The 23,948-nt window shown below is 40.2% G+C and overlaps 2 protein-coding genes and 1 long non-coding RNA gene across 4 annotated transcripts in view; all 3 read right to left on the bottom strand.

Annotated features, from left to right (window-relative positions):
• Positions 1-19,556, bottom strand: part of mtr (5-methyltetrahydrofolate-homocysteine methyltransferase) — a 74,383-nt gene extending 54,827 nt beyond the window's left edge. The window contains exons 1-9 of the mRNA XM_040135578.1: positions 19,344-19,556; positions 15,339-15,550; positions 14,787-14,876; positions 9,896-9,965; positions 9,689-9,781; positions 2,864-2,970; positions 2,273-2,332; positions 1,927-2,021; positions 1,601-1,701 (exon numbers count right to left, since the gene is read on the bottom strand). Of these exons, the coding sequence (XP_039991512.1) occupies positions 1,601-1,701; positions 1,927-2,021; positions 2,273-2,332; positions 2,864-2,970; positions 9,689-9,781; positions 9,896-9,965; positions 14,787-14,876; positions 15,339-15,550; positions 19,344-19,386 (871 nt within the window). The 5' untranslated portion in view covers positions 19,387-19,556. The remainder of the gene's footprint in view (positions 1-1,600; positions 1,702-1,926; positions 2,022-2,272; positions 2,333-2,863; positions 2,971-9,688; positions 9,782-9,895; positions 9,966-14,786; positions 14,877-15,338; positions 15,551-19,343) is intronic.
• Positions 17,324-19,336, bottom strand: LOC120794474. Its single transcript, XR_005708124.1, has 3 exons — positions 17,990-19,336; positions 17,793-17,892; positions 17,324-17,709 (listed from the first exon to the last, which is right to left on the bottom strand). It is a non-coding gene; the product is annotated as an uncharacterized LOC120794474 (long non-coding RNA).
• A 1,518-nt stretch (positions 19,557-21,074) lies between the features above and the next one.
• bms1 (BMS1 ribosome biogenesis factor) overlaps positions 21,075-23,948 on the bottom strand; it is a 22,458-nt gene continuing 19,584 nt past the window's right edge. For both annotated transcript variants that reach the window (XM_040135580.1, XM_040135581.1), the window contains 3 exons: positions 22,167-22,342; positions 21,580-21,741; positions 21,075-21,302 (listed from right to left, as the gene is read on the bottom strand). In XM_040135580.1, the coding sequence (XP_039991514.1) occupies positions 21,075-21,302; positions 21,580-21,741; positions 22,167-22,342 (566 nt within the window). The remainder of the gene's footprint in view (positions 21,303-21,579; positions 21,742-22,166; positions 22,343-23,948) is intronic.

The raw sequence follows: 23,948 nt of genomic DNA, 5'->3' as shown, positions 1-23,948 counted from the left end.
TGATATTTTGACTGAGACAAAGGCATCCAGAGCAGTCCGGAGGACAGGTGAGTGTTGGCACTGATATAAAATGTAACTGCAGGGTAAGTGAAAGTGTCGGTGCCTCCGCAACATGGTTGGAGTCTCCCAGGATAGAACAGTGGGGCCTCAGTGTGATAAAATCGATGCAACAGTCAAGGATTGGATGAATATAGTTCAAAAATAATCCATTAAAATAGACCAGGCAAATCATGAAAATCAATGGTTTGATTTGTCAGCAATCACACAATAACTAGAATTTCCTGAAGAAAATGCAGCGTGATTGCTGAAAGCTGCTGCCCCCGTTGCATGAATTATTGTGCTGCTAACCAGTGTGTCATTCATAGACTATAGCTATAACCACAGGACTATCAGCGCTGACAGCAGGAGAAAACTATTCAACATCTACAAACCATTACTTTAGAAGATACGTTTGCCATTCATTGTGAGTTTGCCCAAAGTGTGAAATATTTTACAATCCACAACACATGCCCCTGAGTGGGTTCAAAATCAGGACCTTTTTTATAATCAGTATTTTATTATTTAGCACAGTAACGAGTCCAGTTACACAAATTACTAATTAGTAAACACTTGTTTACTAATCTGACCCCTTTTAGGGACATGAAATGCCACCAATGAAGCAAAAGATTGTACCCAATGACCACAAATGGCTGACACACCACTGTTTTGTTATAAATTTAATATCTGTGATGTCTAGCCCACTGTTGGAGTAACATAACATAAGTCAACCAAATTTAAAAAAAAAAGAATATGACTACTCTTATGAAATACTGATATCCATGTAGACAATCATTAAATTTAGAAATTTAGACAAAAAACTTGTACATTTATTACAGGTGGCAATGGCAGTAGGGACTCAACATTGTCTTGGCATTCATTAAGCACAACCAACATAAAACTGTGTGAGCCACACAGTCTTGAAAAGTTGGAAGTTGTGTCCAAACAACACTCTTGCCCAAGCTGAGGATAGAGCTCAGAACCTCTTGCACCCTAAAATGGAGCTTAATTGGTGGATGGGCTTATCCACAGAGCCTTTGACATGAAACCACTGTTGAACTTCACAGCTTCACATTTTGTTGAAAAAAAAAAAAGTGTTTGCCTTAAAAACAATGAGAATATATAGCATGTTTCCAAGTTGAGCAGGTTTTGAGGAAAAGCTTTACTTTTTAGGTTTGGAACCATGTTTCTAGTTGCAAGCGAGCAGGACTAGAAGTGCGTCAAAAAACGGACGCAAGAAAATAGAAGGAAGAAGAATAAAGAGCCAAGATAACAGTAGTGTGACTGCTGTGAGCAATTGTTTTTTCTAACTGTTTTCTAACTTATTAATTAAACACTGAAAAATTTGATAATGACCATGGTGGCACACTCCAGCCTCTGTATACTCTGTTCATCTGCTGTAATCAGACATTCTAACATATACTTTGAGCAGAGTAGCCCAAACCTTTGTATGTAAAATCTGGATTTAAGCCCTGAGTGCTTTGTAATGACATTTTAACCATAAGATTTTTCAGGCCTGTACTTTGTTGAAGATATGTAGTTGTTTAGACTGAGTGTGGGTTACCTGCATTGGGATAACAGATAATGAAAGCTGTGGTGCTTTTTCCAATGGCCTCAATGAATGGTCTCATTTCTGTCGCCCCCAAAGCACAGTTCAGACCAATACTGCAACACAGAGAGGGATAAAACCAGTAAGAGACTGGGTTTCAAACCCATACTACTACACAGAGAGGGATAAAACCAGTAAGAGTCTGGACCTCAGAGCAATACTGCAACACAGAGAGGGAGAAAACCAGTAATAGTCAGAACACAGAACACAGTTGTGTTATTGTCAAGACTCTAATAATATGACATAGTAAGTGTGGTTAGGTGTAAGGTACAGTAACTCACCATAGTGGTTTAGCATGGGATACACTCACTACAAAAGCCTCTCCTGTCTGACCAGACAGAGTTCTTCCACTCCGGTCAACAATGGTCCCTGAGATCTAGATCGTGAGTGGGACAAGAGGGCAACAGAAATATTTAAATATAAACTCAATTAAACCCTAGAAAACACATTCATCTGTTGTTAGCCCCAAGACACCTAAGATAGTGGACAAATGTCCATCCTTTTTTTTTTTTTACAATTTTTTTTAATGCAAAATTGGTCAGATCCTTGATTTTAGATATAAATTAATTCTGCTGTTAAATGAATCTGTGGAAAATGTGGTTTTAATATAATACAAAACAAACATACAAATATAGGTTTTCTTTCATAGCTCTTTTCAAACAGCAGGTCGATGGAGAACAAGGCAGCCTATAGAAGGAAAAATAAATTGACAGACACATCAATCCCTGCATATAAAACATTAGGTCACGTAATCTTCAGACAGCAAAGTTAAATGTATAACTTCTCCACTGAAATTACTTTTCTAATTTGCAGGCAGGTGTCTATAAAAAACAGTTTATCAGAGACCACCTCAACAGAGTTGTGGTCAAAGACGTTAGCGTATGTAAACTATAACTAATACAGAGAATTATATGTATACAGCATTTTTATAGTGGAAAAACTTACACTGTACAGTACACCGTTAATAAGTGATTATAATCTAACTAGTCTGATATTTTTGTGCAATGTAGTATTCAGAAAACTTGAACTGAAAGAATCAATATCAAATTACTGTGGTCCCATTACTGTACAGTTCTGAACCCCCTAAATGTTTTGTAATATCTTAGAATGATTATAATAATTGAGAAAGGTGAAACTTTAAAGGTGCTTAGACAATTAATCTAACAAAATAAATTAAATTAATTGATTAACACATTTACTCCAGTCATATGGGGCTACCTTAGCGTTGGCAGTGTCGAAAATGGTTTCAACCAGGAGGACGTCTGCTCCTCCATCTAATAAACCTCTGACCTGCTCTGAGTAGGCTTCTACTAGCTCATCAAATGCTGGGGAAGACACACACACACACACACACACACACACACACACACACACACACACACACACACACACTTTTCAGTTAATATAATTACATACATACTGCATACATTACATATTGTACATTACATTGCTATGGTACTCATTTGAATGTTAGTGTCATTCAACAGGCCTTTCACAACAGATTTTTCAACTTGTCTTAGTAGGAAAAGCACAGCTGTTACTAATAACATTAAAAATGGCTCTGCCCTATTAAGGTGTCCCAGTAAGCCATGACTACACTCAGTGGCTACTTATTTAGATACAACTGTGTTATTTTATGCAATCCTGTGAAATCCCTTAAGATGCTCATCATTTTCCATTTTTGTTGACACTGACAGAGAGGACTTAATTCAACTGTTTGTTTACTATTGAGGTGGTACTTAGTAGTGGTTTTAACTGCATTATATTGAGAGGTGTTTTTAATATTATCCCCCTGTCATGTGTATAAATGGGGTGGAAAAAGCATCAAAAAACACCTCCGTTAATAATCTTTTTGACCATCTCATGTATACATATCTGCTAAGCCACATGTTGATAACAACTGAAGAAAATATGACTAGTTGAATTTCAGTTAGAGGTATGAAACCAGAATTTCTGTTTTTCTAATGTATGAAAATAAGACATTAGAAACAGCTGTTCAGGTGTTTTCTAAAAAATTAAGGTTACCTGAGGGAGGGGCAAAACTCTGCTAACTACTTAAATCTTAACCTCCAGTCAACAGAGATTCAGTCACAGAGGGGCCAAAAGGTCATGTAAACAACTAAAAACACTAACCACCATATGACCATTGCGAGAGTTAGCCTGACATTTAAACACAGCCAATGACAAACTGAACTGTTGTGGTCACCTGGTGATTAGAGGTTAAATTTTGTAGTATATAACACGTGTCTCTTTTACTTTCCAGGCTGGGTGCTAGAAATTCTATGTCCCCTGAAACAGTAAATCCCTGGTATGATCTAGGGCCCCTGTCCAACTCTTGGCCCCTGAATCATTCATTTACCACTGCTCCTTTTTTTCTATAACTTTACAGCAGCTACAGTGTAGGTTTCAAGTTAAATATAAAACTCTTTAAGATCTTTTTAATACCACATAGAATGAATTTGAATACACACACACACGATTTATTATTGTATCAAATTTTTCAGTACTTCCCAGCAGGGAAGCTTTTTTGTAATTTTATAACAGCATTTTTGTTATGATATGATTAATTAAATTAATCTGACTTGGATCTTGATAAGTAGCATAAAATGGATGAATGGATTAAGAAACAAAAAATGCCTTTATTGTGATTTGTTTTCACTGTATAAAACACTATAATCTTTTTTAGTTTGCTGTTAGCATAATGGCACAGGCATTCGCGATTTAGCCCACTACAGTTAGCATGTTAGCTCGTTAGCTAGCTAGAATGATCCAGAAATCTCATCCCCTTATGAAGTGCAGGGCTTTTAGAGAAAAAAAAACATTTAAATAAACACAAAGCATTCCCCAAGGAATGTAATATTTGCTTCAGATGTTGTGATTCATGCAGTCATCAAGCAAGGAACTATAAGGCAGAAATCAGCTGTTCAGAGTTAAGAGTGAAAAGCACATTGCTGCACCTCATGCAGGACCAGCACCACAGACAGCACAAAATGTCAGCACTACCTTAGGCCATGGTAGGAAGGAAAACATAGACATGGCCAGAGCTGAAGCCACCTCCACATGTACTCAGATGTGTGGAAATCAAAGTGGGGGGCGCTCCTGGTCTAAAATATGCCTTGTCAGTGTGTATCCCAAATGACAGCCTGATATGAAAATCAAGGCTTATGCCATTATGAATGATCAAAGTAATAGGTATTTAGCAATGTCTGCCTTTTTTGACACCTTCAATGTTTCAATGGAAAACCTAGCTACATAAACACTAAAGACGTGTACAGGATGGTTTAAAACAACAGGCCACAGAACAAGTGACTTCATCATAGAGTCAGCCAACGGTCTGCCTACTCTGATCAAGTGCAACATACTACCAGATAGCCGGTCTGAAATTCCAACTCCTGATGTTGCCTGCACTACTGCAGAACTAAAGCACATAGCAGGAAAAATCAAACCACTCAACTCTGATGCTGACATCCTTGTATTACTTGGACGACACTTTATTCAAGCACATAAGGTACAGGAGCAGTTTAATGGACCTTTAAACACCCCATTTGCCCGGAGGCTAGGATGGGTCATTATGGATGAAGTCTGACTCAAGGGAGCCCACAAGCCTACATCAGTGGGTGCCTTCAGAACAAACATTAGAGAATGGCCATCCAAGCCTGTTCTCACCTTGTCAGAACAGCTTCCAAGTGAAGGTATGGTTCTAGCCTCACAGTCAACTGTGGAACACGCACAGTTCTGTAAAGGCGGTTTAGATCAATACAATGGGGAAATCTGTTTTTCAGCACAGTGAGAATGATGACATCTAGAACCCTCTCTAGAGGACCAGTCCTTCTTACAAATCATGGAAGGAGAATTCAACCAAAATGACACATACATCTGGATAGCCCCACTTCCCTTCTGCTCACCAAGATGTCGCCTCCCTAACATCAAGACACTAGCAGCCAGTCACCTAGTCTCACTGTGTCGTACACTAAACAAGTGACCTAAAATGAACAAACATTTAATAGATTTCATGCAATGGTTGTTTGATAAGGATTACACAGAGCCAGCTCCACCTTTGAAAGAGGAATTCTGGTACCTTCCTTTATTTGGTATTTACCACCCTCAGAAGCCAGGCAACATAAGAGTGGTGTTTGACTCCAGAGCTAAATCCCAGGGGGTGTCTTTGAATGACATGCTGCTCACGGGACCAAACATGAATAAAAGCCTGTTTGGGGTTCTTGTCTGCTTTAGAATAGAGTCAGTGGCAGTGACCGAGGACATGTAACAAATGTTCCATTGTTTTACTGGTACGTGAAGACCACGGGAGCTTTTCTTCACTTTCTCTGGTACCGCAACAACGACCCAGAGGAAAAAAAAGTCGAGTAAAGGATAAGAGTGGATATGTTCAGTAATAATCAATCACCATCCGTAGCAATTTCTGGCCTTAGGAGAGCGACGCACCAACCTGAGACACAACACTGTCAAGAGGCCAAGATTTTTGTCAAAAAACATTTCTACGTCGATTTGGTCAGATATCTGTCCCCACCAAGACCGAAGCCATCGCTCTTCTTAAATAGACTCAAGAGCTGCTTGCTGCCTCCAATTTGAGACTACACAAGATAGCCTCCAACAGCCCTAAAGTGATGATGGCATTTCCTAGCAAGGATCTTGCAGGTGGGCTGAAAGATCCAAACTTCAGCACCGAGTTTCCACCTATGCAGAGAGGCTTGGGGGTGAGCTGGGACACTGCCAAAGATATATTCACATTTTTAGTGTCTGAAACAGTGAAACTTAACACCCAAAGAGGAGTTTTGCACACCATCAACATTCTCTTTGATCCTCTTGCGTTGGTGGTACCAGACAGCATCCAGGGTAGAGCCCTGTTGATGGCACTTACCAAATGAACCTGTGAATGGGAGAAACCACCTCCAAAGATCAAACTTAGGGAATGACAGGCGTGGAAGGACTTTCTGAAACACCTCAAACACATCAGAATCCCAAGACCATACACCTCCTCCCTTGCAAACATTCAAAATAAGGAGGTCAATATCCTCTGCGATGCTTCAATACAAGCCATAGCTGCTGTGGTTTATCTGAAGGCTACCTACAGTGAAGGCGAGGTGGAGGTTGCATTTGAGTTTGGGAGGACAAAGCTTGCACCAAAGCTAAAGGTAACCATCCCTAGGCTTGAGCTGTGTGCTGTGGTCCTAGGAATAGAAAATGCGAGAACGATCAAAGACAAAATGAACTGCAAATTCAGCACTACACGTCTCTTATCTTTCAGCAGAGTCATCTTCGGCTATATACAATTAGGTACAGTAAGTATTTGGACAATGACAATTTTGGTCAGAGGAGTTGATTCCAAGTGTTGAATTTGCATTTGGAGGTGTTGATGGGAACCCTCAATATGTAGTACAAAGAGGTATCGATTCAAATGAAGGAGGCCATCATTAGCTGGAAAAAAAAACAAACAAACAAAAAAAACCTATTGGACAGATGGCAGAAACTTTAGGAGTGGCCAAATCATCAACTTGGTACATTCTTAAAAAGAAGGAAAGCACTGGCTCAGCAACACCAAAAGGCAGAGAAGACCATGGAAAACAACTAAAGTGGATGATCATAGAATCCTTTCTATGGTGAAGAAAAACTCCTTCACAACATCTAGCCAGGTCAAGAAAACTCTCAAAGAGGTAGGCGTATCATTGTCAAAGTCTATGATCAAGAGACACCTTCATTAACGTCAACACAGAAGCTTTACCAAAATACCACAAGGTGCAAACCACTGGTAACACTCAAGAACAGAAAGGCCAGATTAGACTTTGCCAGAAAACATCTAAAAAAAAGCCTGCCCAGTTCAGGAACAAGATTCTTTAGACCGATGAAACCAAGATTAACTTACCAGAATGATAGGAAAAGAAGAATATGGAGAAGGATGTTATGCCATGGGTGTGTACGGCTGCCAATGAAACTGGGTCACATGTGTTTATTAATGATATTAATGCTGATAGAAGTAGCAGGATGAGTTCTGAAGTGTATAGGGCTATACTCTCCGCTCAGATTCAGCCAAATGCTTCAGAACTCATAGGACGTTGCTTCACAGTAAAGATGGATAATGAGCCACAACATATTGCGAAAGCAACCAAAGAGCTTCTCAAGGCAAAGAAATGGAATATTCTTCAATGGTCAAGTCAGTCACCTAACTGTATACAATGAGTCCAGGAGATTACATGTGTATGTGAACAATCCAGTGCGAAGAATCAGACAGGCATCCTAATTGAGCTACATACCATCTGATCAAAACCCATCAGATCATGGATCAAGATCTCTTCCAGCTGACAAAAAAAAGGGTGCCAGACTTCCTGTTCAAGTTTACAGAAAGCACTCTACAGGACAGTTTACTTTCACTTGGTTGATCTTGAGGTGGATGTGGAAGTCCGCCCTTTGCTTTTTTCGGCTACTCAAACTTCATTACCATTCTCTTTAAAAGAAGCCATCTTAAGAAGCTTTCTCCCTACCTTGATAATGCAGGCCATCTTAGGGTCGCGGGATGATTGTCCCACTCAGACCTTGAAAGTGAAGAAAGGAACCTTCTCATCATGTTTCGGCAACATCAGGTCACCAATTTGTTGAAAAGACAAGACCATGGAAAGGTCAACACCAGGGGTATCACTTCACAGAGGATGTTTTGAGGTCAGCAGGGACCTGGATCCTTGTTGGGAAACAATGAATAAGCAGTATAACTCATTTATGTGTGACCTGTCGCAGCCTCTGGGGAGGATCACAGACAATGACAGACTTCCCAACAGAACGCTTGAGCTTTGAACCACCCTTCTCCTTTTTGGAAGTTGATGTGTTCGGGCCATGGATGGTCACTTCACATCAGACTCGAGGGGGACTTGCAAGCAGCAAATGGTGGTCAGTGCTGTTCACCTTCATGAGGACAAGAGCTGTCCATTTAGAGGTGATAGAGTCGATGGACACCTCTAGTTTTATCAATGCTCTCCACATGTTCTTTTCGATCAGATTTACTGTGAAACAGCTGAGGTCCAATTGTGGGACAAATTTTGTGGGCATCTTCCCATCAGCTACATTTCTCACCCAGAGGGTTGGGTTGGGGCATCTCCTTCTCCTCAAGTGGATTTAGGGGAAAAGGACCTTTAAAAACAGGAGTGGAGACAGGTCCGGAGTCTTGCTAATTCCTTCTAGCATCACTAGAGGCAGGAATACTGGATACTGTCCAGATACTGCAGAACCATCAGAAGTGGCTTCGATGAAACCAGATCTTCAAGACGGCGATGTGGTTCTTTTGAAGGATCCCCAAGTGAAAACAAACCACTGGCCAATGGGAGTCATGGTGAAGACTTACCCCAGCAGTGATGAACGTTTAAGAAAGGCTGATGTGAAAATTGTCAAGGATGATACTTACAACATACCTCAGGCCAATAACAGATATGGTTCTTCTTTTGTCTGATGCTAAGTAATAAAGGGCTAATTTAGGAATGTAGTATTTCCTGATATCAGGTGGGGGACGGGGGAGTGTTCTGGCTCCTTCAGGTTTTCAGAGCCTTATGTTTATTCAAAGAAAGTCAGGTAAGTTCACGTTATACTTGCATTTATTTATGCTATGCTGAACTTTAACCTATGATGTAAGAGGAAACAGGAAGCAGAAAGTTTGTTTGTGGTTTTCTTCTCTGCCAGTCATTCAGAAGTCTGTAGCTGTTTGCCAATGCTGAGCACACCCTGTAGGTTTGTAATACAAATAAATTACGGTTTTCTGTGCCTATGCCTTTGATGTGACTGTTTTCACTGTATAAATCACTACAATCTTTTAGTTTTCTGTTAGCAAAATGGTGCTAGCATTAGCACATTAGCTAGCTAGAGCTAGCTCAGCCTGTTCATTTGCACTGATTACACGTGGACTGATTTGGTCATTTAGATTGTGTAATTTAAGTGAATATTTATTTTATTGAACATTTTGTTTGAATTATGGGGATTTTTTTATGCAGGACTAACTAAGACTTTCCAAGACCGGCAAATAAAAAAATCTGTAAATCATCTTACTGATGTTCCTGAAGTCCGGTCTGTCCACAGACGGTGATACAGACAGAGTTTTATTGGTGGGACCCACTGCTCCGGCCACATAGCGTTTACAACCTAATAATACACACAGATTGCAATTAATGTTACACGCATTAGGAATTTCACGAAAGTTAGAGATTTATCAACAAGATAGCAATATGCTGTTGTAATGCTAAAAATTCAGCTTACCAGTTTGTTTGGTAACATCATCGGCTGCCCTCCTCGCCAGCTCCGCCGACACCTTGTTGAGACGATAAGCCTGCACCATAAACACACAACATCACACAATAACAGAGGTTTGCATTTTAAAGAAGTTAAATGAACTTGTGACAAAATAAAAAAATTTTATTATGATTATCTTGAATAATAAAAACTTATCTACAAACCATGGGTGAAAGTTACTAAACCGGTTCAGAAACAGATATGTCTGTGGCCTGACAGTGCCACCTCTGCAGTACAGGACTGCCTTGAAACCACTGACTGGGCCATGTTCAAGCAAGCAACCACATACAACTAACACACTGAATTACAGGAGTACAATGAGACTGTGACAGCCTACACCACCATGTGACTGTCGCTACGACCATCACGACTCGGGCTAATCAGAAGCCATGGCTGACAGGGGAGGTTCACAGACTGCTGAGGATCCGGAACATTGCCTTCAGAGCTAGTGACGTAGCTGAACTTGGAACTGCCTTACCTCAGCCAGTGTGAAGAAATAACTCTCCTTGATTAACATCCACAACGTACCTGGTTGTGTGTTATAATGAAAGGCTCTTATGTGATGTTATGCTGTTCGTCGATTTCAGTTCAGCATTCAATACCATCATCCCTCAGCAGCTGATGAGGAAACTGGACCTGCTGGGCCTGAACACCTCACTCCCAACTGGATAGTATACTTTCTCACTCAGAAACAGTCACTAAGGATCGGCAATAACACATCGAGCACCACCAGACTGAGCCCAGGGGCCCCCAAAGAATCCATGCACAGTTCCCTGCTCTTCACCCTGCTGACCCATTACTGTGCACCAAATTACAGTTCCCACCACTTTGTCGAATTTGCTGCCAATATAACAATCACCCTAAATGTAGGGAAAACAATGAGATTGGTATTGACTTCTGAAGAGCCCAAACCCCACACCACCTGCTGTGGAGCAGGCGAACAGCACCACAATCCTCTGTGTGTACACCACTGAGGATTTATCCTGGACTAATAACATTGCATTACTGGCAAAGAAAGCCGAGCAGCATCTCTACTTCCTCCAGAAGCTAAGAGACAAGAGAGCAAAAGCCCTGGCACCCATCATGTGCTCCTTCTACCAATCCATTGAGAACATCCTGACCATTTGCATAACAGTGTGGTTTGGGAGCTGCACTGCCTCCAACTGCAAGTCCCTGCAGTGAATAGTGAACATGGGTGGGAAAATCACTGGTGCCTCATTCCCCTCCTCCACCTCCCTAGCCCACAAAGCAACCAGCATTGCGAGTCACCCCATCTCTCCCATAGCCTCTTCAGCCTGCTGACATCTGGGAGAAGATACCAAAGACTCTGAGCCTGCTCCTACAGATTGGGCAACAGCTTTATCAATCAGGTTGTCAGGATGCTGAACACTCTCCCCTCTACCTCCAAAAAGTCTGGACTGTAACTCACCCATTCCACCCCCTACACGTCCAACAGCACCAGCCACAAGAATTTTTTATACAAACATATACACAAATTCACGTGCACACCAGCACCAGCCACTTTATACAGCATACTACTTTAAAACTGCTGCTAATTACTTATCCTTTGGTTGACATATTTCTTGCATATCCTGCCACCACAATTTGTACTATATATAAAAAACGACAAAGGCTATAAGACTGAAAGTTGGTGAACAGCTTCCCCATACCTCAATGCTTTACATAAACAAAAGTGGTAGCGATATCGCCACCATGTTTTGAAAAATGACCTAACAATTCAGCTAAATATTGGCAAATATTTTGGCAACTGTGAGGCATAGAAGAAAAATGGTGTCTATGGATTCATTGGATAAAACTGCAGATTGATATAGGCTACACCAATTATTGTCATAAATTTTTTTCCTCAATTTTGAATTTTCTGCTAGACATACTTTCGACTCCCTATCCTACATCTTTTATCCAAGCTTCACCAAACTTGGCGTTTACCACGTTTGGATGACCCCAAAAAGTGCCTACGTTTGATTTGAGATATCATGTATTGTTTTTCCATGATCGGCAAACACTTTTGTAGGTGTGGTCAAATCAATACAATCTACAAAAACTCTTAAATGCTTAATCCAGTTGCAACCAAACTACATAGTTTCTTGCAGTTTCGCCACTAGGGGGGCATTATTGTGAAAAACGAAAAATTGCTTAATACAAATCACAAGTATTCCCAGATAGTGATAGCTAGAAACACGATTCCACTTTTAAAATGTCAAGCATGACTAGGCTATATTATCTTGTAAACAGCATGCTGATATATCTCATAGTTAATGAGTTATTAATTTTTTAATAAGGAGTACATGAAATCACTAACTGAAGTAACTCAAAAATTGTAAAGGCTACAGAATTGAAACGTAGGTTAAAGCTGGCCACTAGTGTAATGCTTCACATGGCCAAAATATGTTGTGATGGTGACGACATGTGGCCTGTTACAATTTTTTTTTAATGTTTTTTAGCCATTCAAAAGGTTGCGCCAATAATGGCTTTTCAGGGTGATATTAGCTGCATTCATGCATCAATAATGCGAAATAGTGAAATGATAAGACTGTGGAATAATTTGCTCAATAAGTCCCTTTATTCTTTCTTTCTTAAGTATTTTCTTCAATCCATTTTTTGATGGTCCTACATGCTTGCAGGTAGAAATATGGTTCCAAAGCTAAAGTGTTAAGCATGTTTAGGAGATATGTGCTATTACTTTTGGTGCAATCTTGTCCTATTATTATTACAATATATCAGAAAATAAGGCAACAGCAGCAGATGCAGCAATCACACATGTTTTCTTTAGGAGATGCAGATATTCTAGTTACAGTTTTGTTCTCGATCTGTGCCTTCTTATTGTCACCCCATGATCCCAAGCTTAAGTTATAAATATTCAAATTTCTAGATTTTTTACTACTTTTACTTTACTAAATTTTTACTTGTATATGCCTACACCAAGATCTGGAAGAAACAGCATTTCGATCAATTTATGTCCTGTATTTATGGCACAATTAAGTGCCAAAGTTGACTTTGACTTGACTCTGACATATACAGCACCCTGCACTTGTGGCTGCCCACATGAAGAGTTATAGTTCCTAAATAACTCAATGATAAACTTATATGGTTGGGTTGGTGGTTCAATCCCTGGCTCCTTATGTCCACCTACCGAAGTGTCCTTGAGCAAGACACTGAACCCTAAGTTGCCTCACTTGTAAGTTGCTTTGGATAAAAGCGTATGGCAACTGAGTGAATGTAAATGTAAATATATCTGATTACAACTACATTATAGTGTGTTATAAACCTAAATGGGGGAACTTCAGGGTAAAAGTGTAGTGTCAAATAATTTAATTAGAATTTATATATTAGCAGCCTATTTTTAAATCTAAAAACTAAACCAAATACATAAAACACTGCACTACAAGTCTGGCGCATGTTCAAAAAAGTTTTCAAGTCATTCTTACTTTATCATTTAAAATGCAGACTTCTGCAATAAATTCTCATCACTTTTTGTATAATCTTGAGGATATTACCAGAGCAGATTGTTTTAATAATAATTATTTACTGTTTAACAATATTATTTAATAATGAGCATCTTAGTTTAAAATGCAATGATTATAATTCAGTGACAAATATATACACTCACCGAGAACTACATTAGTAACAGCACACGAATACTGCGTTGAGACTGCCTTTCCTCTCAAAACAGCCTCAGTTTTTTGTGGCAGGGATTCCACAAGATGTATGAAACATTTCTTTGAGGTTCTTGACCATGGTGACATATCTGCATCACATCATTTCTGCAATATGTCAGCTGCACATTCATGCTGCCAATCTCCCGTTCTACCACATCCCAAAGATGTTCTACTGGATTCAGATTTGGTGACTGGGGAGGCCAATGAAGTACACTGAACTCAATGTCATGTTCATAGAACCAGTTTGAGATGATTTTGTTTTGTGACATGGAGCATTATCATGGAAGTATCCATTAGGAGATGAGTAAATTATGGACATACAAGGATGTATATGGTCAGCAACAATTCAAACATTCAAACCATGATTGACTGATATTAAGGAGCCCAAAGTGAGCCAAGAACACATTCCCCACACCATTAAGCCACCACCACCAGCCTGAACTGTTGACACAATGCAGGTTGGGTCCAAGGATTCCTACTGTTGCCAAATTTGACCCTATCATCTGCGCAACTCAGCAGAAATGCTGATTCATCAGACCAGGCTACGTTTTTCCAGTCTTCAACTGTCCAGTTTTGGTGACCCTATGCCCACTGCAACCTCAGATTTCTGTTCTTGCTAACAGGAGTGGAACCCGACGTGGTCTTCTACTGTTGTAGCCCATCTGCCTCAAGGTTCCAACATGTGCATTATGAGACATAGTAATAGATTACTTGTGTGATGTATTACCTACTTTAATAGAGATATTTTGATTTTGTGTAATATGACTTTTTTGAGGCCAAAATTAGTACACTAAGTATAGCATTTTCTGGTAAGAGTTTTGAAAATTGACAGTTGTTGTGAAAATTGGTCCAAAGCAATTGTAAAATACTTTAAAATGGACAAATAAATGTCTTTTGAGTTCATTCATAAAGGTATGAGGTTTATCAAGACAAGCTGTCTCAGCTGTGTCTGCTGAGTGCTGGGAGGATGTTGTAGTTTAAGGTGGAGATAACAGCAAGGACACAGAACTAGGTGAAGAGTGTACATCTGTTTGTAGAAATGGGGGTAAATCTCATTTTAAGAAGCAGTTCATCACTGGTAAATGAGTTAATACCAGTCAGTCTGTGTGCTTGACCTTTGTTTCTACAACTGCATAACTGCATGATTTGTCCACACTGGTCTAGCAGTCTTGACATCATACCATGTGTTCCAGTCCATAGTCTGCCTGAGCAATGGAAGTGCTGCTGAATGTGTTAGTCTCTATGATATCCGCACCAGCCTGCAGGTACTCCTTTATACACAGAGGAGAGCACAGGTTAAAAAGATCCAAAACACACAAATTCAGGTTCAAATTGTTCCCAGACCATTAAAAGAAACAGTGTCTCTGTTACTCTTGATGATCCACAGACCTCACTGTGGAAAGTTTTCATAAGGACTATTCTTTCAGTAGAAAGGGGTTCAATAGTGAGGTCTGTAGATTATCCAGATTAACCTCAACATTATTTCTGCAAAAATATGTTGTCTTTGAGTTTGAGAAATGTCATTTAGCTCTGCTTTTAACCAAAACAAATTCAATTCAGTTCATTTGTATAGGGTTTGTGGCACAAAAGTCAGAGACAGATATCTCAAAATTACATTTAAAAAAAAAAACACATTAAACTGAAATTAACCACATGGCTGACACCACTAAAGCAAAGTGAGAAAAATTAGTTTGGGTGAACAGACCGCTTTGTTTTTCTACTTGAAGAAGTACCTTGTGTATTTTGTAAATTATATCAGGCTGTGTGATACTGAGAAGGTCGTTGTTGCCCTTCAATGGAAGCGGGTGCTCTTTAAACTCTTCCCCCCTGAAATCTTCCTCTTCAAGCTTATACTGCTGGATCATGGTTCCCATCCCACCATCCAGGACCATAATCCTTTGTTGCAGCACTGCTCGTAGCTGGGACTCCAATGGACAGCTGCATCCTAAAGAGAAAATGGGACTTATTCATCAGGGATCGGTAATTGAGTAACACATATATGTACATTTAAATTTACATTTACATATATATACATATATGATATATATACAGTTAGGTGCATAAGTATTTAGATAGTGACACCATATTTGTAATTTTGCCTCTGTACACCACCACGATGGATCTGAAACAATCCAAAAACGATGTAATAAAAGTGCAGACTTTCAGCTTTAATTCAAGGGGTTTAACAAAAATATCACATTCACCGTTTAGGAATTACAGCCATTTTCATACATTGTTCCTGGACAAACCAACATAATTATAAATATAAGGATTATTTTTAATACACAGATGATAATCCTTTGCAGCCAAGGACTGCCTGAAGTCACTGACCTTCAGTTATTGCTTGTTTTTGGGTCTTTGTGCCCGCAGTTTTGTCTTCAATAAATGAAAAGCATGCTCTATTGGGTTGAGGTCAGGTGACTGACTTGGCCATTGAAGAATATTCCATTTCTTTGCCTAAGAAGCTCTTGTGTTGCTTTCTCAGTATGTTTTGGCTCATTATCCATCTGTCATATCAGTTTTGCAGCATTTAGCTGAATGTGTGCAGATTAGTAGTAGTACACATATACATATATATACCTACATATAAATGTATACATATACATACGTGTATATGCATATACATACACATACATATACGTATATTTACACATAGATACATATATATACATACACATACATATACCTGCAGGATGGTGTGGATGAAAGGGGTCTCTTTTTTGTCGGAGCAGCAGCGAACCAGCATGATGCACTTGTCAGGGTTTAGGGTCTAGTGGATAGGGGTTTGCTACTCCCTGATGAAACATAGAATATTTGTGGACATGATGTGGGGTATAATGTCCTTGGTGACGCAGCCTATCCCTCGAAAAGATGGCTGATGAAACTTTTCGCAGACAATGGACAACGACAATGACACCCCAGCAACTTGTGTACAACCAAAAAACAAGCAGAGCCAGGGTGGTGGTTGAGAATGCTTTTGGCAGACTTGAAGGGCAGATAGAGGTTCTTGCTAAAATTAAACAACTGCAACATACATAAGGTCAAATCCATGGTGATTGCATGTTGTGTTCTGCATAACCTCTGTGAAATGAATGGAGAAGAGTGGGGTGCCAAACCAGCTTAAACCAGCTTGACATGGCACTTTCATCCACATTAGAGGTTGAGGGGTTAGACACACATACAGGTCTAATGAAGTTTCTGAACACTTTGTAAAAGTTGTATAAGTTAAAAGATTTGAAATAAAATAGTCTCTAGTGGCAGTAATACATTGTACACTATTTTTGTCCATGAAAAGGTTACATCAATGTACCACTTCTTTTTAATCAATAAAACATTCGAAGCTGCATAACTTGTGTTTTAATTAAGCACATGACCTGCAACACAGCATAAGGACATTATCTTATTTTGACCTTTTCATTCTTCATGTACTGGTTTAAATACTGAGCTTATTGGTGTATAATGGTTGTATAAGTTGACAGAAAACCTAAACGCTAAATATTAAAATTTAGTAATAAACATAAGCATTATGCCTTTTTACATACAGTGGTATATACTTATGGTATAGTTTAAGTGTTAAATGTTTTATAACATCTGACCAACCCTTGATGACCAATGGAAGGCTAAATTTACAAGAAGAAAGGTGCAACTTTAGAACTAAAGAATCAGTATTGGCTAGAATTAACATGAAAATAATTAGGTACTCAATATAAAGAGAGTGTGATTTTAATATTTTTATTGATAATTGGTTCCACTATGAATCACCAAAATATAAATATACAAGTGCAAAATACTTCAACATATGCAAGGCAACGTGCAAAATACAAGGTATTTGGTAGCAAAGGGGGGCAAGAGACAATCTTCAGTCAAGTGTTGGGGCAGTAAGGCTTTTTTGGCTCAGCGACTGGGCAAGTACAGTACTGGTTTCTTCTGCTTCGGAATGTAGAAAGACCTGCTCCTGCCTCCGCATTTCTCTTGCTTGACCTGGCTCTTCAGTAGCAGCTCCATGTACCGGTTCCTCTGTTCCTGCATTTGCTGCTAGATGGCAGTTTGCGTCGTCCATGTCCCTCAGCACATTGAGGAAGACTGCATTTCTTCTCCTCGTTCCTAAATTGAAAAATAAAACTGAACACACAACGATAAATAAGTACACAAACACGATTTCAAGTAGCAGCACATATTTTCCTAACCAGGCAAAATGATCTATATCTCAGCGTTTGTGTGCTTCAACTGGAGTAATGGGATGAGGGCTGCTGGTGCCTGCAGTTCAGTGACCTCCTGCAGCTGCATCTGAAATACATGTCGATAAAAAATAAACCTTTACATTTTGTCTCACTGAGACAACATCAACACAATATCATTTTGTGCCATGTATGATTTGAATTACCTTCAACCAATTGGTCGTCCGTCTGTTCCACCATGGCTTCCAACAATGAAGTAGCTGAGTCCTTTGTTACCACTGTGCCAGAAAGGGCTGGCCGGTGACCCAGCAACGCATCAATTCTTTACCACTAACTGCTAACACCAGTCAGAGTCGCTTGTGTTGTTGTGGTCTTTTAATTTTTTTGTACTCTTGTTTTCGTTTTTTAAGCTCCCGGCACTGTTTCGCGGTGTGAATAATCTTCATTTCGCTTAAATTGCAGGAGATTTTTGCATATCCTTTACTTTCATTGCAGGTTGCAGTTTCCAATTCCCTCTGGATATCTTCAGTATAAATACTGAATAAGGCTTGGAGTTCATCGTCAGTCGATCTGTCATACGCGCTCTTCTGCAACTCTATGTTGATGTGTTGAAGCACAATGAAAAATGTATATGCAGCTACAGGTTTTTAAAATAGGTGACTGAAATAAAATGCTGGAGTACTCAACGAATCAGAAATTATCAGTGCTGGAGGCCCCACCCCAAAGGTTCTTGTACTTTTGTAAAGTACTACCCCCCTGAGCAGGGACTTTTTGGGGGGGGGGGGGGGGGGTAAAATAAATTTCCCTGCAACTTAATTTAGATCCTGGTTCCTGCAGTGGAAACAGAGGGAGTTCCACCAAAGGGTTCTAGTTCCTAGGGAAAGTTCCTGCCGTTGAAACACAACTTAACAGGCAAAACTGAATTCAACATAATGGATTCATGAAAAAAAAAAAAAATGCTTCCCATTATGAATGAAATTGTCAACAGAGAAATAACCTTTCCATGTTCAAATGATGTTCCTGTGCTTGAGATAACCCAAATCCGTCTCCATGATTTCTTTCTCTCTGTTCAGTGACCACTTGTTGTTTTTTTTTATATATAGCCACCGGTGGCCCTGAAGTTGATTGATGTAGCATGGCTTTTCTGTCATGCTTCGATCCATTTCTTGGTGAAGGCAAAAGTGAAGAGTTAACTGTCTACCTATGCGATTATCGACACAGTCTCCAGGCCTGAGCAGTTATTCCATCAACTGGTTGCCAGTGTTGGCTTAATTGTCACCATGCTGGTCAGAAGATTATCTATTACATGTCCAGCTTATACACTTACCTCTTCTGTCATACTAGTAGGAATAAATGTTCTATCATAGCTAACTCTACACAAAATTAACTGTCACATCTTCTTAATGTGTAATATGCTAACGTTAGTTAGCTAGTATAACATCCCAAACATAGACACACGTGGCGTAACAAGTGGACAGCCTTAGGTTGTCTAAGTTTACCTTAGACGCTATGAGGTAGAAGGCTAAAAGCTAATTGTTAACACTTGGACAGCTCACTTACCCGCTTCTGAAGAGGTCATGTGAATGCAGTTAGTCGGAGACATCTTGAGAACAGCCAGCCTTGAAAACAGCCCCACAATCCGCCTCAAAATAAAACGGTTTATCCTGGAACTCAAAACTCTTACAACTCAGCTTAGTTTCTCGGAGCTTCAGCAGCTCTTAGTCCGCCGGCGCTGATATCTAATCTTCCGGTTTGGAACCATCACAATAAAAGCTTCACCACAACGCTATTATGAAACATTTTCTCCCGTGCCCCACCCACATTATTAAAACTCATGCTCCACGAAATGTAAGTATTTTCCATTAAAAGCTATGCTGCTAATATTTTTAATGTAGTTGAGAACAAGTTATTTCAATGCACAGGTCAACCAAACATTCAATGATTCTGGCAGGGAAATTTCAAGATTATTGAAATACAAAGTCAAAATTATGAATCCTGAAGACAAACTTTTAACTTACTAAGTATACTACAACATTGTGCCATGGCAACTCAAAACTATGATGTAGTAAACCAGCCTTTTGACTTTTGAAGTCAAATTTATGGGGTAGTAAATGAAATTAACACTATCCCAAAACTGTGACTTTAAGTCAATTCTTACTTTCTCTCTGACTTAGTGACTTCAAAATATGACTTAACACAATTGTGACTTAATCAGTTTTTTTACTTGTTTCATAATTTTGATTTATGACTATGTTATTTTCATTATTCCTAAATTCATGTTTTTTCCCCCTATCTTTTCCTGGCAGAGATGGGCTTCCATAAGTCTCTTATGCTGCCTTATTTATCCACATCGATACTTGAGACATAAAACGTTTTGCCCTCATCTCATCAGAGAAATTGACAAGATTACAGGCTTCATGAATTAATATGTTTGCTCAGAGACACACTGAGATTTCTCCTTCATAACACAGTAGATGGCACTCTCAAGTACTGTATACCTGCAAACGGGAGAATTTAGACTCTACTTGTTGTGAGATGAAAAGGGTCTGGTAAGACAAAAGTAGGGGTGTGGAGAGTTCCATCTCATAATTTACATTATTACTGTAGAATTACTAACCACCGTATTAAAAAATCCAATTAAAGCTGCGAGCAGCATTGAGCAGGCCCCAGCACATTACTGCATGTCAGGGTGCATGGCAGTTATGTCATTACCCTAGAGCAACATGGTTATGAACCTTAATAATATTTATTAAGTTATTTGCATTTTGCATGAAGGAGCAGATTGTTGTGTTTTGCAAATGGACCGTGCAAACATAGCTCACTGTCATGAGAAATGAATGAGTATAATATTTCCTTCATCTCCTACATGGAGATGAAGATGACACATTGGAAATTTTGCATTCATTTGATGAGCAATGTATTATGTAGGCTTCACTTCACATTGCAAGCAGATGGTGCTACATAAGTGACTTACTAATGCTAATCAAGTTAATAATTTTCTTATTTACTGGAATTACAGAGACAGAATGGAGAGAATTAATTCAAAATAACATCTGACAGCTCCAACACAATCACTGACAAGTTGCTTGACCGAGGTCACAATTTTAGTCATTATAATGATGTTTTACTAAAATAAGCTCCAAAAATCAGATACAAATTTTTTTTCATCCAATCGTCATTTCGATACATAAAGAAAAATACTATAAAAATGAACCTGCATGAGTTATAAAAAACATGCTAAGATTCCAAAGAGCAGACAGAGGAATGCCTCATTAGTCCAGATACAGAGAGTCAGTCATCCTGTTGGGCCCCTTTCAGGCTGGACCTGTGCTTCTTCTGGTCCATCTGGCCCATAACGCGGTACAGTTTTTTACGAGCCTCCTTCTGTCTTTTCAGTCTGGCCTCCTCCTGTTTCTCCTTCTGCTGTATGAACTCCTTGTGTTTAGCATGCTGCACCATGTGTGCTTTCTTCCTCTTGTAGTTGTGAACTGTACTCAGAGCGTGTAGCAGGGCCGCCACCTAAAGGAACGGGACAAGAAAAACAACATTTAGAGTGTAAAAGTCATACTTTACTGCAAGGAGTAGTACAAGGTCATCTTATAGTTAAAGGGATCCACAACAAAATTGATCTTTCTTTCATAGTTTTGCCCATCATTTCTCTCAGTTATGACAACATTTTGTTCACCATTTGTTGTTTGAATGGACAAATCACTGTTTCATTATAGTTGTACACAACCAAAGCTGATGGTAATTCATGAGCCGCTGTACTGAGACTGTAGAGTCAGGTTTTACACACCTTCCTCTCATGGGGCTCTCTGATCACGGTGGGACGCTGCAGGTCTCGGGGTATCTTTCCTTTAGGTTGCTGCTGTTTGGGTTTGCTCTTGAAGGGCAGGGCCTTGTGGAGCTCCTTGGGGATGTGGAGGGGGTTGAAGTGCCTTTGGGCTCGGACTACCACCTGAAGGGAAAGGACAAATATTCACATGCCATGTCGGAATTTAGGGTTACTGTTTTGTGAGGTATAGGCCTTCAGTAATGAGTTTTACTGTCAAGTTAGCCAGCATGCAATACACATGACACAATTACACAATTAAGTCTATTTTTGGGCTGAAACTAATGATTGTTTATTATTAACCTATACTTTCTTCAATTAATCATTTTGATTATAAAATACCAGAATATTGTGAAAAATGTCCAAGCTAACAATTTCAGATGTCTTCTTTGTCCAACCAACAGTCCAAAAACCAAAGATATACAGTTTATTGTTACGAAAATCAGCAAATCCTCTCACTGGAAAAGCTGGAGTTTAAAAAAGGCACTGTAGTACTGAGTACTCTCATTCCATCACATCAGCTATTTACAGATCCATCAGACTGATTCTACCTTGTACAAACAGTCAGTGTCAGGTTTGTTGCGGATGCCTAGGTCATGTTTGAGCTGCCCCAGGGTCCTCATGCCCGCCCAGCTGTCCTTCTGACCAACAGGCAGCAGCAAAGAGGTGACAGGGTTGTAGAGCTGAGGAACAGACACTGGATACCAGGAACGCAGGAAAACGATGTCTACACAGCACAGTCCCACACAAACACACAGACACCAAACAATACATAGCAAAAAATTATATCATTGTCCAAGTACTTGTTACACCTTTGCATAGTGAACATATCATAAAAACAATCAAGGTGAAGATGGGAAGTCGCTTCAACCCCACTGTATTCAACTCTTGCTCCCAACCCGGAGGGAGCAATCCACTGTTTTCCGGCAGAGAACCGTGGCCTCGGACTTGGAGGTGCTGACTCTCATCCTGGCTGCTTCACACTCTGTAGAAAACCATCCCAAGGCCTCATCAGACCTTGACCTCCTGAAGGTCATGGTCTGAAAAAGCCTACAGAACCGTATCATCTGCAAAACGCAGAGACGCAATTCTGAGGTTCTGAGGTTCGGCTGCATCTTGAGATCCTGTCCATGAAAATCACAAACCGGATCAGAGACAGGGGGCAACCGTGGCTGAGTCAAACACCCACTGAAACGTTTTTGACTTCTTGCCAAAAATATGGACACAGCGCTCACTTGGGTTATACAAGGACCAGATGGCTCATAGAAACGGCCCCAGTACCCCATACTCCCGCAGTACCCCCCACAGGGTCCCCTGAGGAACACAGTCGTAAGCCTTCCCCGAGTACACAAAACATATGTAGACTGGATAGTCAAACTCCCAAGACCCCCTCAGCAACCCTGCAAGGGTAAAGAGCTGGTCCACTGTTCCACAGCCAGGACTGAATCTGCATCTCTCCAGCTGAGTCTGATGTTTGACAATCGGTCGGAGTGTCCTTTCCAGCACCATAGAATAAACTTTCCCGGGAAGGCTGAGCAGTGTGATACCCTAATAATTGTAACACACACTCCAGACCCCATTTTTGAAAATGGGAACAACCAACCTGGTATGCCACTCCACAGGTACTGTCCCCGACCTCCACGCATCACTGAAGAGGTCTGTCAGCCAAGACAGCCCAACAATGTCCAGCCTTCAGCATCTCAGGGTGAATCTGATTCACATCCGGTGCCTTGCTGCTGAGGTGCTTCTTGACTACCTCAGCCAGAGATATGGGTGATGCTTCTCCCAATTCTTCAGACTCTGCCTCTCCACAGAGGACATATTGGTTGGGTTCAGGGGCTCCTCAAAGTGCTCTTCCCACTGCTTGACAATATCCCTAGTCCAGGTACACAGTTCTCCTCCGCGGCTGAACACAGCCTGAGCCAAGCCCCGCTTTCCCTTCGTGAGTCGTCAAATGGTTTGCCAGCACTTCTTTGAGGCCAGCCGAAAGTCCTTCTCTAAAGCCTCCCTGAACTCCTCCCACATCTGAGATTTTGCTTGCGCGACTGCCAACACTTTAGCCCTTTTGGCCTCCCAGTACCTTTCTGCTGCTTTAGGTGACCACTGAGCCAACCAAGGCGAAAGGCCGTCTTCTTCAGCGTGACAGGTTTTGTTCTTACCCATAATCATTAGGTCAGGGGTAAAGGGAAAAAAACTCATACATTGTTGCATTTTAGTTCTAGTCTGGCTCATGTTCACACCGACTGATCCTGCATTTTCAGTCAGGCAGCACTTTATTGCCTCCTTATGTGTATGGTCTCTGGTGTCACAAAGACCTAAGCAAGAAATAATTG

This window comes from Xiphias gladius, chromosome 9, assembly GCF_016859285.1.
Source record: "Xiphias gladius isolate SHS-SW01 ecotype Sanya breed wild chromosome 9, ASM1685928v1, whole genome shotgun sequence".
NCBI classification, from domain to species: Eukaryota; Metazoa; Chordata; class Actinopteri; order Istiophoriformes; family Xiphiidae; genus Xiphias; species Xiphias gladius.
This window is presented reverse-complemented; position numbering and strand designations above follow the sequence as displayed.